The sequence below is a fragment of the Misgurnus anguillicaudatus genome, chromosome 2 (genome assembly GCF_027580225.2).
Source record: "Misgurnus anguillicaudatus chromosome 2, ASM2758022v2, whole genome shotgun sequence".
In the NCBI taxonomy this organism is placed as follows: Eukaryota; Metazoa; Chordata; class Actinopteri; order Cypriniformes; family Cobitidae; genus Misgurnus; species Misgurnus anguillicaudatus.
The window spans coordinates 42,378,224-42,395,145 of record NC_073338.2 but is presented as its reverse complement, the minus strand read 5'-3'; the positions used below and the strand labels follow the sequence as shown (position 1 = coordinate 42,395,145).

Sequence of the window (16,922 nt, the reverse complement as noted above, 5' to 3'; positions counted from 1 at the left end):
AATAGGAGACCTGCCATTGCAACACTAAAATGTGTTATTTTCAAATCTCTGCATATACAAACAGCTTTTCAACTGGACACAATACATTTTATAAGTGTGTTATAAGACTTTTTTTAATGTAAAAAATTGGTGTCCCTAGGGTACGTATGTAAAGTTCTAGCTCAAAATACCCCATAGATAATTTATTATAGCATGTTAAAATTGCCACTTTGTAGGTGTGAGTAAAATGTCCCATTTTGGGTGTCCTTTTAAATGCAAATGAGACAATCTCTGCACTAAATGGCAGTGCCATGGTTGGATAGTGCCGATTAAGGGGTGGTATTATCCCCTTCTGACATCACAAGGGGAGCCAAATTTTAATTACCTATTTTTTCACATGCTTCCTGAGAATGGTTTACCAAAACTAAGTTACTGAGTTGTTCTTTTCACATTTTATAGGTTGATAGAAGCACTGGGGACCCAATTAGCACTTAAACATGAAAAAAGTCAGATTTTCATGATTTGTCCACTTTAAGCAACAAACAACATATATGCCAGGTAAAAATAAAGCCTTTAAATTCAAATTTGAAATAGTATGTTGTAAAATACATTCATGTAAACATCAAATAAATGACATGACTTAATGATTTTATTAATTTTGCGGTACTTTAGTGGTTTTGAAACCTTGTACACCTTAAAACTGGCAACCGGCCCATGCCTAGTTGCAAACATTGCCACCGAGTGGTGAGAATTCCCTAGAGGAATTTTGGCAACAACAACCCAGCATAGATTTATTTATAACCCAATGGATGGTTTAGTCCAGTATTTGTTACATGAATGTACCGTTTAAAACCTTAAATCCACCCTATCCCACAGATGCTGTTGACTAAACTTAAATTCAATTTAATTCTGTATTGAACATTTCTATGGAACCTCAAGTGTTATCTGTGGGCCTAGTGTGACATCAGATCAACTCAACACATTCGGTACTATTATACTAGACTTCTCATTTGACCGTTCTCAATCATGTAATATCTCTTGTGCTAAGGGAAGAGGTGTGTGTATGGTTCTCACCCATTCTCTTGTGCTCTGCATTGCTGGTTCTGTGTTCTAAAGAGATTGAGGAAGAAGAGGTAATAATGCGGTAATACTGCTGAGAGCCCACAAACGCTTACAAACACACACAAACGCACAGCTAAAATCCTTTACCTCAAACCACACTTTATATGGTGCCTTGAATTGAATTCAGGGACATAGCTTTAAAGGAACAGTATGAAAGAAATTTATATCAATGAATCATAAAATGGTCCTGATATGTCACTAGACATTAAGAAAACATTTTCATTTCAAATACTTATATCACTGACAACAGTGGTCCGGGCAGGATATTGTCATTTAAAAAGTGGAGTTGCAGCCCTCAACTGATGTTTATGTTGTCATGTTGTGTATTGGCCACCAGTTGTGTGATTGCAATACCAGTTTTAGCCACAAGTTTTGTGATTGCAGTACCAGTTTTGACCAAAATCCTACATACTGTTCCTTTAACTTTTAATCTGAAGTGGCCCAATTTACCAAAATTAACTACTTATGTGAATTTTTTTTAACCTTCATGTGTTAATAACATGGAATAAAATGTAAAAACTAAATCAAATAAGTAACAAAAATAAATAATTTGCACAGGGTTGAATCATCTCACCCATGTATAGCATGTGTGGGAGAAGACATCCCATCTGCAGATGCTGAGGTTAACTTAATGATTGGCTTAAAATGTGAATGAAAACGAAGTGTGAAAAGATGTAACATTTGAAATAACCTTGATCCAAACACTTCGACTGAGCTGAACGACAGAAATGTTGTGCAATGTTACTAATGATGGACAGTTTCATTATTTCACACTTGCCTGACTGTCACTCACCATCTCTCTGGGTAGAAAGGTTTCTTCCTGTCTATGCACCAGAAGACTCACGGTACCGCCCATGGGTGTGGCCCTCAACAGTGAAACCACCTCCTCCTGACCACGCCCATTGAGATCCACCCCATTGACCTGCACCAATTACAAAGTCGTTCAAATTAAGACAACATTTATTTAATATTTGGCCAAATCAGTTAATAGCCCAAAATAAACTTGAATTTGTTTGGTTTTTACCTCTAGCAGTCTGTCCCCAGCTTTAAGTCGTCCGTCCTGTATGGCCGCTCCTCTCGGTAGGATGTTCTTCACATAAATAGGGGCGGAGCCTCCCAGTGGGACATCTCTTGATGTGATGCTGAACCCGAGACCTTCAGGTCCTGTATGAGGAGAGAAGACACACTGCTATAAGGCATGCAAAAACAAAAGCACGCAAAGCATACGTCTTGACCTGTGAAGTTAAGAAACTTGCAAGAACATAAACATTGCTTTGTCTTATGATTTAATGTCATATTATAATACACTCACCTAAAGTATTATTAGGAACAATTGGGCATCGCTTAAATGCCACGGCCTACCTGAGCATTGTTTCTGACCATGTCCATCCCTTTATGACCACCATGTACTCATCCTCTGATGGCTACTTCCAACAGGATAATGCACCATGTCACAAGACTCAAATCATTTCAAATTGGTTTCTTGAACATGACAATGAGTCACTGTGCTAAAATGCCCCCCACAGTCACCAGATCTCAACCCAATAGAGCATCTTTGGGATGTGGTGGAACAGGAGCTTCGTGCCCTGAATGTGCATCCCACAAATTTCCATCAACTGCAATATGCTATCCTGTCAATATGGGCCAACATTTCAAAAGAATGCTTTCATCACCTTGTTGAATCAATGCCACGTAGAATTAAGGCAGTTCTGGAGGCGAAAGGGGGTCAAACACAGTATTAGTATGGTGTTCCTAATAATCCTTTAGGTGAGTGTATGTGACCAATTGCTTATGATGTTTCCTCATAAGTCATTATGTAAATAGGGTGTGATTATATTTTATAGGGTCATGTCCAATATTTATGTCCCATGTCGACAAATTGTTCACTGCATGACAGCTACCCGATGAGAGATAAAATAAGTCTTTCTTCACAAACCAACATCAAAAATCCACAGCTCAGAGAACCACCGGACCTGTTAATAAAAACTACAGGAATGAAAACGAGCCATCTGGTCTGCAGGGGGGGGTGAAAAGATGACAGAAATTATGACCTATTGCCCTACCAGCCTGGACTTTAGCCTTATGTGGCACAAAAATAAAGAAAAATTGGAAACCGTGAGAGAGAGGCCACGGAGGTGTGAGAGAGCACAGGCAGAGTTCACACAAAGAACATGGTGAGTTTTCCCACTGTGTGTGAATCTCGTCCAAAAAAAAAACCCTTACAAAATCAGACAGCCATAAGGAAACGCATCACACCGCCACTCAGGGCTGCCTAGCAACACTCCCTGCACCGCTGCTTTGTAACCCTGCCGCCACCCCGTGCACCCGCTGTGCCACCTGTCCACACACAGGTGCCAATTCTTGTGCCAACTGTTGTCAATCATCTCACACCTTTGCAGAAGGGACGCACATACACAGGAAAGAGACGCTGCCAAATAACAAAGCATGTTTCTCCCACTATCAATACTGTAGTAATATTCTTACAAATAGACCTCTACATTTATTAGCTTAGACTTAATTATAAATAATTTAAGGGATAGTTCAACCAAAAAATTTTATTCTGTCATCATTTACTCGCCTTTATTATGTTCTAAACCTTCTATGAGTTTCTTTATTCTGTTGAACAGAAAATAAGATATTGATAAATGATAATATCCAAAGAGTTGACAGTACGCATTGACTTCCATAGTAAGGAAAACAAATACTATGGAAGTCAATGGGTACCGTCAACTGTGTGCTTAATAAAGGCATAGTTAACCCAAAAATGAAAATTCTGAACATGAATATAAGTATAAAAATACTATGGAAGTCAATGGGTACCATTAACAGTGTGCTTTCTATCATTTATCAAAATATATTATTTATAACAGTCATAAAGGTTTTCAGAATTTTCATTTTTTGGTAAACTATCCCTTTAATTCTGTCAGAATGGATATTGAAGAATGCTTGTGAATATTATACAAGAGGTAGACTGTTATAATTTAAAGGGACACCCATTTGCATAAAGCTTTGTATCTATAGAACCCCAGTCATGTTTTTGAAAGGTCGTGCATCATTTTCTCAGTTGCCGCTGAGACAGGAGAAATACAGATTTCAGTGTTGCACTTCCTTCTTTCAATGATGTAAAAATCATCATTTCGCATCATTGAAAGAAGGAAGTCCAATATCTTTGTTGAGGGAGTGAGACTACAAACAATCCTTTTCTCAGTCAAATAGGCACCAAATTCAAAATGTACATTTCGACTACAATTATGACACACTTTCAATAAAGATTACTGTTTCTACGGGTGAAATGATCCTTTAAAAATAACCATAGTTTAAGGTAACCATGGTGGTCATAGATGTTTTAGACTGACCAATAGGTACCGCCATTTTTTTTTAACAAAATGCTATTTCCCTCCTGACTTAAAAGTCCCTGTGTCCCCAGAAATAAAAGCGGAGTTGTGTGAGGCGGGTGAGATACAAATATTGTTGAGTAAGTTATAATAATAAGTTTGAATTCCATCATTATTTTATACAATATCCATTATTCAATATTTAAAGGTGTAGAATCTAAGTTACATGTCGCCAACTAATACCACTAAATAATAATTTAGTTTCACCAATTTCCTATGTGTCTTTTTACTGTAAACCAGTGGTCTCCAACATGGTGCCCACGAGCATGGAGTCTGTGAGGTGCCCGCCAATGCACATTCTATTACTAGCCTTATTTTAAAAATAATTTTTTATATATTTTATATAAGCTTGGCTTATTTTATGTATGTTAGCATTTTAAACAATGGTGAAACTTAAAAAAAATAAAAAGTTTTGAGTATACTATATAAAAAAGTAGCCTTACAGATTGTTTCTTCCATTGTGGTAGCCCTTCCTCACAAAAAGGCTGGAGACTCCTGCTGTAAACATTTGTGTTATATCACTCCTATTGCTTTCTTAACTCTTTTCCCACCATTGACGAGTTACTCAACTTATAAAACATAAATTTTTGATCATCGTTCTGAATCTGATCTCTAACAAAGTCCTTTACAAAAATGCAATTATCTCAGCTTTTTGCCCAAAAATGTGGTATTATTTGAAGAAACCTACCGATATTTAAGAGGTTATAAAAAGAGAACAAATGATAGGATGAATTTTTTTGTTGTTGTTTGAAAGCAGAGGGTCTGTTCTTTTATGATATATTGATATACTGTATGTTTATATATTTAAGGAAGAAAATTTTCTGGAAGGCATAAAACTTTTGTGAAAATCGTAAAAAAAATGCTGGCGTTGGCTCACAACTAAAAAAAAAAAAAACCGCTGACGGGAAAAAGTTAATATTGGTATCAGCCATTAAGCTTTTATTGATCGACCACTAGTTCTTAAAGGATTAGTCAATTTTCTTAAAAAAATTTACTCACCACCATGTCATCCGGAGTGTTGATGTCTTTGTTTGTTCAGTCGAGAGGAGGTTATGTTTTTTGAGGAAAGCATTCCAGGATTTTTCTCATTTTGATGGACTTTAATGGACACCAACACTTAACTTCAGCAGTTTCAACAGAGTTTCAAAGGACTCTTTCAAAGGCGCGCCACAGGACCAGAGATAGACGAGAAGTTGTGGTTTAATAGTGCATATTTTTTATTTTTCTTGTCAAAAATGACAATCGTTTCGCTAGATAAGACCCTTATGCCTCATTTGGGATCGTTTAGAGTCCTTTAAAACTGCAATTTTAAACTGCATTAAAACTGTTACGTGTTGGGGTCCATTGAAGTCCATTAAAATGAGAAAAATCCTAGAATGTTTTCCTCAAAAAACATAATTTCTTCTCGACTGAACAAAGAAAGACATCAAAATTTTGAATGACATGGTGGTGAGTAAATGATCTGGATTTCTTTTTTAAGAAAATGGACTAATCCTTTAAATCGACAATTGTTACCCATTACTCAGACTTCACTTTGACTCTCCTGTGCTTTTTACCCATACCAATATCAGTAATCTCTTAAATAAAGAAATCTTTCATGGATTCCACAGACTTTGTAAGCTAAAAAGGAAATTTAAGAGTAAAGTAACAGGAAGTTGCGACTGATACCTTTTCTAAGTTGGATCCCAAGTCTCCTCCCAACTTTTTTGGTAAAGCCTGATGCAGGGGTGGGGCTTAAGCCTCTCTGAGGAGAGGGAGTGAGACCTGATGGTGGTTTCCCTGCTGAGCCAATATGATGATGCATGGGAGAGCTGGTATCTGTCAGGTTATCTGATGGGTATGGCCTGTGTTGTGCCAATCGGTGAGCGGCGAGGTCCATTCCAGCATTGTCGACTGGTTCGTTGGTGAAGGAATCTGGGCTGAGGCGACCAGAAAGATCAAAGTTCGCCCTTGGGTTATGTTCATTATAGGATATCTGTTCGTACTGGGATCTCATGGCAGACGGCACCACGTGAAAGAGGATGACAGGAGAACGCATGGCCTGACGAAACATGTTCTGTGCTCTGAGAAGATAGAAAAAATACACATAAACCTTTAGGTTTAGCAAAAATATAATACAATGCTCAAGCACGATGCGTCTAGGTCAGAGATGAGGACGTACTGATCAAAGCGGACATTCCGCAGGTCTCCGTTGTTGATCCGAACGATGCAGTCGTTTTCCTGGAACAAAGCCTGAGCGTCTGCTTTTCCCCCACGCTCCAAACGCTTCACCAATAGACCTAACGTCCTGCAACACACACGACACATGCATGTAAATCTGAGATTTAAGAGTTATGCACTCATAAGCATCAAACACTTAGAGCGAAACATTAATGTGAGCCTGAATCAAATGAACTTGAAAGTAACGCAGAGTCAAATGAACTTGAAAGTAAAGCACTTCTGAATGAAGGCTAATTCATCATGAAGATAAATGTCCTTCATCTTAAAACCTCTGCATCGCGTTGCTAGAGCTCACAGACTAAAGAGACATGCAGATCGCAGAGATATAATGATGCTTTTAGCTAGATTAGTTTGCTTTGTGCATGCTGGCATGTAGATGCTCTTTGGATACACACCATATCATCAGGAATGACTCCCGGCAGAGGTTTCAATCACTCTTTAAAGTCTGTAAATATTTACTCACCTCAAATGTTTAGTCAGAAAACCTACAAACTGGGTTTGATGATATAAACAGTATGCGTACACTAACTAAGAGGTCACGGCTATGGTGCAAAAATTATTTGAAACAACGATGAGACATCTGAAACAAGCTCACATTCAGGCACACAAACACACAGTGTTACCTGCGGTCACGCCCGCTGAAGGGCACAACGTGGATGCCGAGTGGACCTCCATCATTGGATACTTCTACCAGTTTCACGATATCACTGAAGGGAATACAGGACAAAAGAGTGCAAATCAGTGTACAGTAAATATATGACCCTAGACCAGTCATAAGTAGCACAGGTAGCCAAAAATACATTGTATGGGTCAAAATTATAGATTTCTTTAATGCCAAAAATCATTAGGATATTAAGTAAAGATCATCTTCCATTAAAATATTTTGTACATTATCTACAGTAAATATATTAAAACTGTATATATCATTAGTGATATTTGTTTCTAAGGACTTTATTTGGACAACTTTAAAGGTGATTTTCGCAATATTGCGATTTTTTATTGGCAGCATAAGACTTCATATTTTCAAACAGTTGCATCTCGGCCACAAAAAATGACTCTCTTACTTAACATTTTGGTCTTGTTTCAGTAAAAATATGTAAAAGTTCTTAAATTAAAATGTATTTTCTTGATGAGCAAAATGACCTAGGAAAATAAGTCTAGTTTTTAGACAAAATACAAAATTTAAGCGAATTTGTGCTTAAAACAAGCACAAAAAAAATCTGCCAATGGAATAAAAATTGTTTTTTGAATTAAGTGTTTATGAAATAGTAAACTTATTTCAAGACATTTTTTTGCTTGTTTTAAGCACTAATTTACTTAAAGTTTATATTATTTGTCTAAAACCTAGACTTATTTTTCTAGGTTATTTTGCTTATCAAGAAAATACATCTTAATTTAAGAATTTTTTAAATATTTTTACCAAAAACAAGACAAAAATACCAAGTTATAAAGTCATTTTTTTCATTGCAAAAAAATATTTTCAAGAAAACAAATCTTAGTATTTTTGTCTTGTTTTCAGTAAAAATATCTAACAATTCTTAAATTAAGATGCTTTTTCTTGGTGAGCAAAACAACCCAAGAAAATAAGTCTAGTTTTTAGACCAAAAATATCAAATTTAAGTGATTTTGTGAATAAAACAAGCAATAAATCTGCCAATGGGGTAAGCAATTTTTTCTTGAATATTCCTGGAATTTAGTGTTTAAGACAAATTTAAGATTTTTTGCTTACCCCATTGGCAGATTCTTTTGCTTGTTTTATGCACAAAATCACTTAAATGTGATATTTTTGGTCTAAAAACTAGACTTATATGCTCATCAAGAAAAAGCATCTTAATTTAAGAATTTTTTGATATTTTTACTAAAAACAAGACAAAAATTCTAAGTAAATTATTTCTTGAAAATCATTTTTTGCAGTGGAATAATTTATTTCAAGATTCTTTTTCTTATTCCATTGGCAGATTTTTTTTGCTTGTTTCAAGCACTTATTTACTTAGTTTATATTTTTTGTCTAAAACCTAGACTTATTTTTCTAGGTCATTTTGCTCATCAAGAAAATACATCTTAATTGAAGAATTTTTTTAATTTTTTACTAAAAACAAGACAAAAAAATTAAGTAAGAAATATTTGCAGTGCAAATATTGTCCTATCCTAAAAAAAACAAATAAATGGAAAGCTTATTTATTCGGCCTTTATGGAAATAAAAAAATGACTGTTCTGTGGTCCAGGATCACATACAGAAATACATGTAGGGGCGGAGTCAGAACATGCAAATCTGTGCTGCACACTTTAAGTCAACAAGGAGACATAAAGACCATGTTTTGTTCAATTGCAAATGATCAATGGCAGCTACGAATCATTTTGTCATTATTTATTCAACAAAAGAGTCACCTTTATTATAACTACATGGAAATAAATGATCAGATGTTTCTGTCTGGCATTTATGAATGTTCATATTTGTAGGTAAATGTTTCCTTTAATACAAGGGTGAGAGAAAGCTTATGTTTCTTAGCTGTGACACTGCATTCATTTATATTCATTCATTTATGAATTCAAACAATTCCTTCTTTTTTAAAGATTTATACACCTTCTCTCACTACTGCATTAGTGCCATTACTAAAGGGATAGTTCACTTTAAAATGAAAATTCTGTCATCATTTACTCATCCTCATGTTGTTCTAAACCTGTATGAATTTATTTTTTCTGATGAACACAAAACAAGACATTTTGAGAAATGATGATAAACACACAGCAGTAAGTGACTACAGACTTCCATAGTAGGAATAAAAAAATATGATGGAATTTAATGGGTACCATCAACTGTGTGCTTACCATCAATTATCAAAATATTTTCTTGGTCATTTATCACAATACTTCCAAAATATTTTATTCCTACTATGGAAGTCAATAGTCACTCACTGCTGTGTGTTAACCTTCATTTATTAAAATATCTTCTTTTGTGTTCATCAGAAAAAAGAAACTCATACAGATTTAAAACAACATGAGGTAAATGATGACAGAATTTTAATTTTAAAGTGAACTATCCCTTTAAGAACAGGAGAAAAACAAAAACCTTCACCGGACCCGTGAAAGACAGAAAACAGATTTATGGGAAATTAACTGCAAACTTTTCATCTCGATCTCAGTGTTCCAAAAAACACCTTCAACGCCAAACTCAAAAGAGATGAAAACTATTTCATTACCTGCAGATCAAACTGACAGCATGAAGAAGAAATTCACATAAAATAAGATAACATCACCGCTGCTGACAATCAGTGTGCGTGTGCGTTTGTGTGCGTTTGTGTGTGTGTGTACGTGATTGATACTTACTCTAGTGATCTCACTCCTATGTGATCTAAACACGTATCCGCTCGTCCCACCGGCTCTATCCTCCCATTCTCTTCCTCTTCCTGCAACACAAAAACAGCTTTACCCACAATGCATTCCACTCACAACAAAACCCTTGTACCTATACATATTTCACACAGATATAAAACCATCTAACATTAATCACAAATAAAACAACCGCCATCTACGCATAACAACAAGACCCATGGAGGCTGTAAGAGCACATCCCCTCCATCACACACAGCACACCTGTGTGAAGTGTTCTGCTGAGAGACCTCAAACTCTTGTGATTTGATACAGTTTGAAGGAATTCATCTTCTGTTTACACACACCTGAGCTGATCAGTTGAGGGGTACACATGAGCCCATGCACACTTGCTAGTGTCTCTTTTTGCCGAACGCACCCGAGAAGACTATCTCACGTGTGTGCATCAAGTCCTTTTCCAACCCGTTCTCTGTTTGCCAAGAGCGCTTGCGACATTTCGGGTTAAATTTTTCTCTTTCTTTAAAAAAATTATTTATGCACATCGGGCGGGTATGCACAATTCGGGTCAATTTGGGTCGGGTACATTTCTTTGGACCCAAAAAGACCTCTAATAGGGATCCTTTAAATGTAGTCCCTTAATTTCAGTCAAACAAGACTCGAGTCTTATCTACTTGAATGGGGAAGACATGAGTCTCTAAAATTGCTTGCAAAAAATCATAACTACACAGGTTGCTTCAGCTACTACGCATACACAAAGGATGGGGAGTACCTTCGACGGTTCATATATATATATTTTTTTCATCAGTTATATGTGTTCTCTTGGCATCGAACCCATGACCTTTGTGCTGCTTACGTAATGATTAACCGTTTGAGCTACAGGAACACAAGTCTCTTATTCTCTCTCTATTTAGGCCAGTTGGTCATTCACTATTTTCCTCTCTGTGACCAAAGGTCTCAAAAACACAATGATAGGAAGAGAAGAAAATAGCTCTGATACACAATACACCCTCTACTGATGACAAAGCCATCACGTCTCATAAACTTATATAATACTGTCTGATATGACAAAAATGTTTGTTTAGCAACCAATGACAGGCCAGAAATAAAAAGCGGAGCAATATTGTTTTGCCTAGAGAGAGAAGCAGATCTACACCATCAAAATACCTGAAGTGCATAGCATTATCGCATGCTTTTTATCAATGAGAAGAAAATGAAAAGGCCAGAATGGATCTGGAGTGAAGCGATTACAGAACGCTTTAAGCTGAGATGGGAAATAGCACTTCTGTAGCTCAAATATATATATTGGCGCCTATGCAGCCGAGCTCCGCAAATGTATGCGCGCTATCAGAGCCCGTCTACATTCTGGCACTCTGCAGTTTTTTGTCAGGTCGACGCCGGTCCAGTCAGTTAGTGAGCAGCGATAGCGAGGATGCAAGTGGTGTTCCACAAGAGTTAGATGCTCCGCCAGCCTCTTTAAGATCGCAAGTTTGGCAAAACTTCAGTTTTCCAGTCAGTTACAATAGTACAGGCGAGAGAGTGGTGGAAAAGACGAGGACTTTGCGTCGGCGTTATTCAGCAGTTGTTAGGTATGTGAGTGGAAATATATCTAATCAGGGCTCTCAAGTCTCACACATTCACTGTGAGACACACGCATTTCAGTCAGTTCACACGCCATACTTTGTATTTCTCACGCTGAGAAGTATGAGATAAATTGTCCTGCTATATACAACAGGCATACGCAGGGCAGTTCTGTTGAGTTCAGCTGCTTTCAGTTTTTTAAGCGTGCTCAACTTTACGCAGCGCCATCAGCGTCAGAGTACCGCGAGAAATCTTGCGGAGGAGGCTGATTTCAAATCGCTCTCGCGTTACTCTGACGTCATCCACTTGTCGTTTCTTGCAGCGCCTCGTGAAGTCGTACACACCTATTAATTCATCCTACAAGCCTATTTTTTGTTCTTTAGTACATTAATATGAAATAAGGCCAAAATGTAATATTTTTTTTATTTAGGTAACACTTGTAATACATTTGAACCCATATTTGTATGAAAGATGAGTACAAGATTACTTAAAGTGGTATACATTTTTGAATACGAGATAGTATGTTAAATGCATCTCAGTTCATATTCATGACATCTCAAAATAACACTGATAAGGACACCTATGTTTTTAAGATTAGCTTAAGTACAAAAAAAAAAAATTTTGCTTTTCCCTCCATTGTACCGAAAGTGAATCGAACCGTGGCGCCTGAACCGAGGTACGAACCGAACCGGGACTTCTGTGTACTGTTCCACCCCTAATATATATATATATATATATATATATATATATAGACATCTACACAAAATTACAGTTTTACAAATATCTGTTTTGATAAGAATTCACGCAGGTAGGCTCTATAATCTGTTATGTTTTAAGTAAATGTTTGGTTAACTGTTGGGTAAAACTATCTGCAGGGACGGATTATGGCGATGATGTGCCCTGGGCACGGATGTCTCAAAGGCCCCCCTTTACCAATTTTTTGGGCAACAGCATTGCACCTGTATGCACAGGGCTCAAGTGTTGGTTCGCCTCTGCCTGTATGCCCCATTTTACAGGATTAACAATGGCACTAATACGCGGGGAGAGAATGCACACAATATTCTGTACTTTCACACCACAAATTGGTTTATTTATATCTCACCAGTATCTGACAACATACTGTACAACATACTCAATCAAAAAGCCCGGTTGCATGAAAGTCCTTAAGATAAGAAATCCCTTAAATATAAGGTTAAGGGTGTTCTTAATAAAAAATGGGTTGCAAGAAAAAACCTTAAGTGAACCTTAGTGCTGTCAATAAGTATTTACCCTTAAATGCTAAAGTATTACCTTAAGTTCTGTTATGCGTTGCTACAAAGTCCTTAAGTCCCATTTTTCCCTATAACAGGTCCCTTAACCTCACACGCGATGGCTGATTTTATGGTTATTTAAGAAAATGAAGTACCAACGCGCATTTCTAACGATCGAAATAATCCCTTAGAGAAAAGTGATGCGCATTTATTAGGAGAATAGCGGTTTGATCGTCCGTCAATCTAAACAGTTTCCAGTTTGAAGTACTTTCAGGTTTTAAACATGCGGCACTTTACAGTCTGTTATTTGCGATGTTTCATTGTACACAAATCCGCCGTCTGTTGAGCTGCGTGCGTTGATTTGTTTACGCTGTGAGATTTTGTAATTATAGCAACCGCTCCTCCTCTGCTGTCTTTTGGCAGAGACTACCGTAAAATACTTAGAATAGACACTTAGGTAAGGGTGACAGTTAAGACCTTTGTTGCAACGCTCTTAAATAAATCCCTTACCTCAGAGATTTTTTTCTCCCTCAGGGAAACCCTCACTTAAGGAGTTTCATGCAACCGGGCAGGCACACCTCTCCAAATCATATCACAGGAGAAAACACTTATTTGAAAAACGCAGAGTTTCCATTGGAATCAATTGAAAACATGCGCTGGCCGCGAGTGTAAAAGCTTTGTGTGTCCAGCCCCTTAAATCTTAAAATAAAAAGTTGGTTTAAATTTACCTTAGCTTCCACAACATCATCAAAATCCAGTTCCCTCACAAGATCGCATTCAATGGCCATTAAAGACAGTGAATTTAGACGTCCTTGACACATTTTGCTTCTTAGTTCGTTTTTTACTCTTGCCATTAGAGAAAATGAAAGTTCTACTTCACAGTTGCTGACTGGCAAGGTGATGAAAAGCTGTCCTTTTTGTGCTTTCTTATCACTCATCCACTTGGTTGTGGTTTTAAACTCATTTTTGTTTTGGTTTTTGAGTAACCGTCTTCTACGCGTGACTTTTATATTACGCAATGCTTTTCACTCGCCTCTAGATGTCCCTCTCAACAGCGCAGCAATACATAAAAATTATTTATTTGATTTATTTACTAGTTAATACTTTGCAACTGCAAAAAACACATTATTCCTCAATATTTAACACAATTTTACTGAAAATAAAATTAAAATAAAAATATTTATTTGAAAAGAATAGACACAGTAAATTTGACAGGGCCCCCTGGTGGCCAGTGCCCTGGGCAAGTGCCCAGTAGGCCCGTGCGTTAATCCGTGCCTGACTATCTGATGTGTAACATTATATTAGATCACTTAGATTTTAAGCAGTCTGACTCAATGTCAATCAAACAAAAGGAAAAAGAGTTTAACATATGTTGATTATGTTTTTGCTTTGTGTGCTAGATCTATTTGTTTTACCAGTGATTTTAAGGTATTGATGTGGTAATATAATGTATGGATGTGGAAATGTTTGTGGTAATTTGACTCTTTCAACTTCAAACACGTGTAGTTCTGTCATATTTTGTTATATTTCAACAAATCATGCATTGTTCTATGTTTTAATAGAGAATGTCAAAATATGAACAACTATTTTTTTTTAATTTGCTAATTCCGACTCAACTTGCCAGCACAGGTCACAAATGATGCAGCAGCAAACAAAAATGGAGAAAGAAAAATCTTCTGAAAGGAAAATTCATATACAAAACAATGGCTGGTGATTCTGTTAAAATGTAAACAGGCTGTTGTTAACATACATTTGCATAAAGCATCTATATATATATATATATATATATATATATATATATATATATATATATATATATATATATATATATATATATATATACATATATATATATATATATATATATATATATATATATATATATATATATATATAATTTATACAATAAAGACAGTGTTATTTTTCATTTGATTTGATTTTTGTACCTAATGCTAATTTTAGTCATTATTAAAAGGAACAGTATGTAGGATTGTGGCCAAAACTGGTATTGCAATCACAAAACTTGTGGCTAAAACTGGTACTGCAATCACGCAACTGGTGGCCAATACACAAAATGACAACAAAAACATCAGTTGAGGGCTGCAGCTCCACTTTTTAAATGACAATATCTTGGCCAGACCATTGTTGTCAGTGATATAAGTATTTGAAATGAAAATGATTTCTTAATGTCTAGTGACATATCAGGGCCATTTTATGAATAATAGATATATAGTTCTTACATACTGTTCCTTTAATGTGCAACTTTTTTATAAATGTTTGTAATTTCTTTATTTGTTCTTATTAGATTTTCCCAACCCTTTTATTGCTGATCCGAAAAATGATCTGATTCGTGCCTCAAAAACCGTAATGTGATCCGAACCGTGAGTTTTGTGATCTGTCACGCCTATAATAAAAATTACTTAATTATTAAATCATTAAACACTAGTTATTATTAAATACCAGTTCTTGATTACTGATGGCAGAATCACATTTACGCTAATATTAAGTACAACAGGTCTCTTATGTGCTTTGTATGTTTATCCCCATTATGTTTATTGGGCTCAGTCTCATGTAGATGCCTATAAATAGTACCAAGTGTGAATACATATGCCAAATTCCAATTTTGCGTGCATATGATACGCCAGTCCTTCCCGTTCACTTAATACGTCACATCGTTATGTGTTATTTTATGTATTTTGTTACATAAAATGACGTCCAAACCCCAATTCTAACCTTAACTCTAAGCGACCATGGTTTAAAAATAGACAGAGACATGGAGAAACCTACATTTTAAATGACATCCTAAAGCAAATCTAACCCTAAACCCAAACAAAATGGTTAAGAAAAAAATAGAGAAACCAATACATAAAACGACACAAAAATATTCACTGTATTAAGTGAACAGGAAGGACTGGAGTATCATATGCAAAATTGGAATTTGGAATATGTACTACATGAGTTTTCACACTTTGTGTTATTTTGTACCCATCTTCATGAGACTGAGTTTGTTTGTTGATCCCCTCATGCTTTGCTTATGTACAGCAACCTTGAGCTTGGGAAAGGCGCTTTATAAACAAAATGTATTATTATTGTTATTATTAAAATCAGGAGATAAAAACCTATGAGAAGTATGTATGTGTGAAACTGGACCACAAAACTAGTCATATGTCGCATGGATTAGCCAACAATACTAGAAGTTAATTTTTTATGCCAAAAATCATTTTAGATATTAAAGGGGACATATCATGAAAATCCAACGTTTTCCATGTTTAGGTGCAGATTTTCAAGTAGTTGTATCTCGACCAAATCCTATTCTAACAAACCATACATCAATGGAAAGCTTGTTTATTCAGCTTTTAGATGTTGCATAAATCTCAATTTTAAAATCTTGATCCTTATGACTGGTTTTGTGGTCCAGGGTCTCACATATATGTAATATATCTCCTAAAGGCTCTTCATCTATCTGTTTATTCATCCATCTATTCATCCGCGGTGCACTTACTGGACTGTCAAACTGACTGCGTGTATAGAAAAGAGAAAAAAATTATTACCGACCTACAGCAACATTACTGGAAAAAGAAACAGAGCTAGCGAGAGAGAGAGAGAGAGAGAGAGAGAGAGAGAGAGAGAGAGAGAGAGAGAGAGAGAGAGAGAGAGAGCGCTATATATAGTCTTATCTCATTAGCAGTCTAAAGCTGGGAGTGATTTATAATCGCTGCTTTACCTTTTGATTAATCACAGACACACACACCTGAGACGCACACACACACACACACACAATCCAACCACCCCCACCTGCTCGCCCCCCCTCCCCTCTCTCCTTCATCAAGTACTTTGTGTTCACAATGCTTCCATTAATGTCAACAGCACATACACAATTAGGAATGCCCCGTTCAGGATTTTTACAGATTTGTTGTCTTCGCGATCGGCCGATACCAATGCCGATTCTCCAAGCTGATATACAAGCTCTTTGATGACTGTAACTGTTAATATATTTTCTAGACAAAGTAATGCCACAAATGTTTTATTTGTTATATTACTTGCAGTA

The 16,922-nt window shown here is 36.2% G+C and overlaps 1 protein-coding gene across 3 annotated transcripts in view; it reads right to left on the bottom strand.

Moving 5' to 3' along the window:
• Positions 1-16,922, bottom strand: part of pard3ab (par-3 family cell polarity regulator alpha, b) — a 146,321-nt gene that overhangs the window by 80,022 nt on the left and 49,377 nt on the right. For 2 of the 3 annotated variants that reach the window (XM_055203291.2, XM_055203293.2), the window contains exons 6-12: positions 10,044-10,123; positions 7,340-7,423; positions 6,658-6,783; positions 6,165-6,559; positions 2,126-2,265; positions 1,895-2,023; positions 1,054-1,089 (exon numbers count right to left, since the gene is read on the bottom strand). In XM_055203291.2, coding sequence (XP_055059266.2) covers positions 1,054-1,089; positions 1,895-2,023; positions 2,126-2,265; positions 6,165-6,559; positions 6,658-6,783; positions 7,340-7,423; positions 10,044-10,123 — 990 coding nt within the window. The remainder of the gene's footprint in view (positions 1-1,053; positions 1,090-1,894; positions 2,024-2,125; positions 2,266-6,164; positions 6,560-6,657; positions 6,784-7,339; positions 7,424-10,043; positions 10,124-16,922) is intronic. The other variant, XM_055203292.2, reaches the window with a different exon arrangement.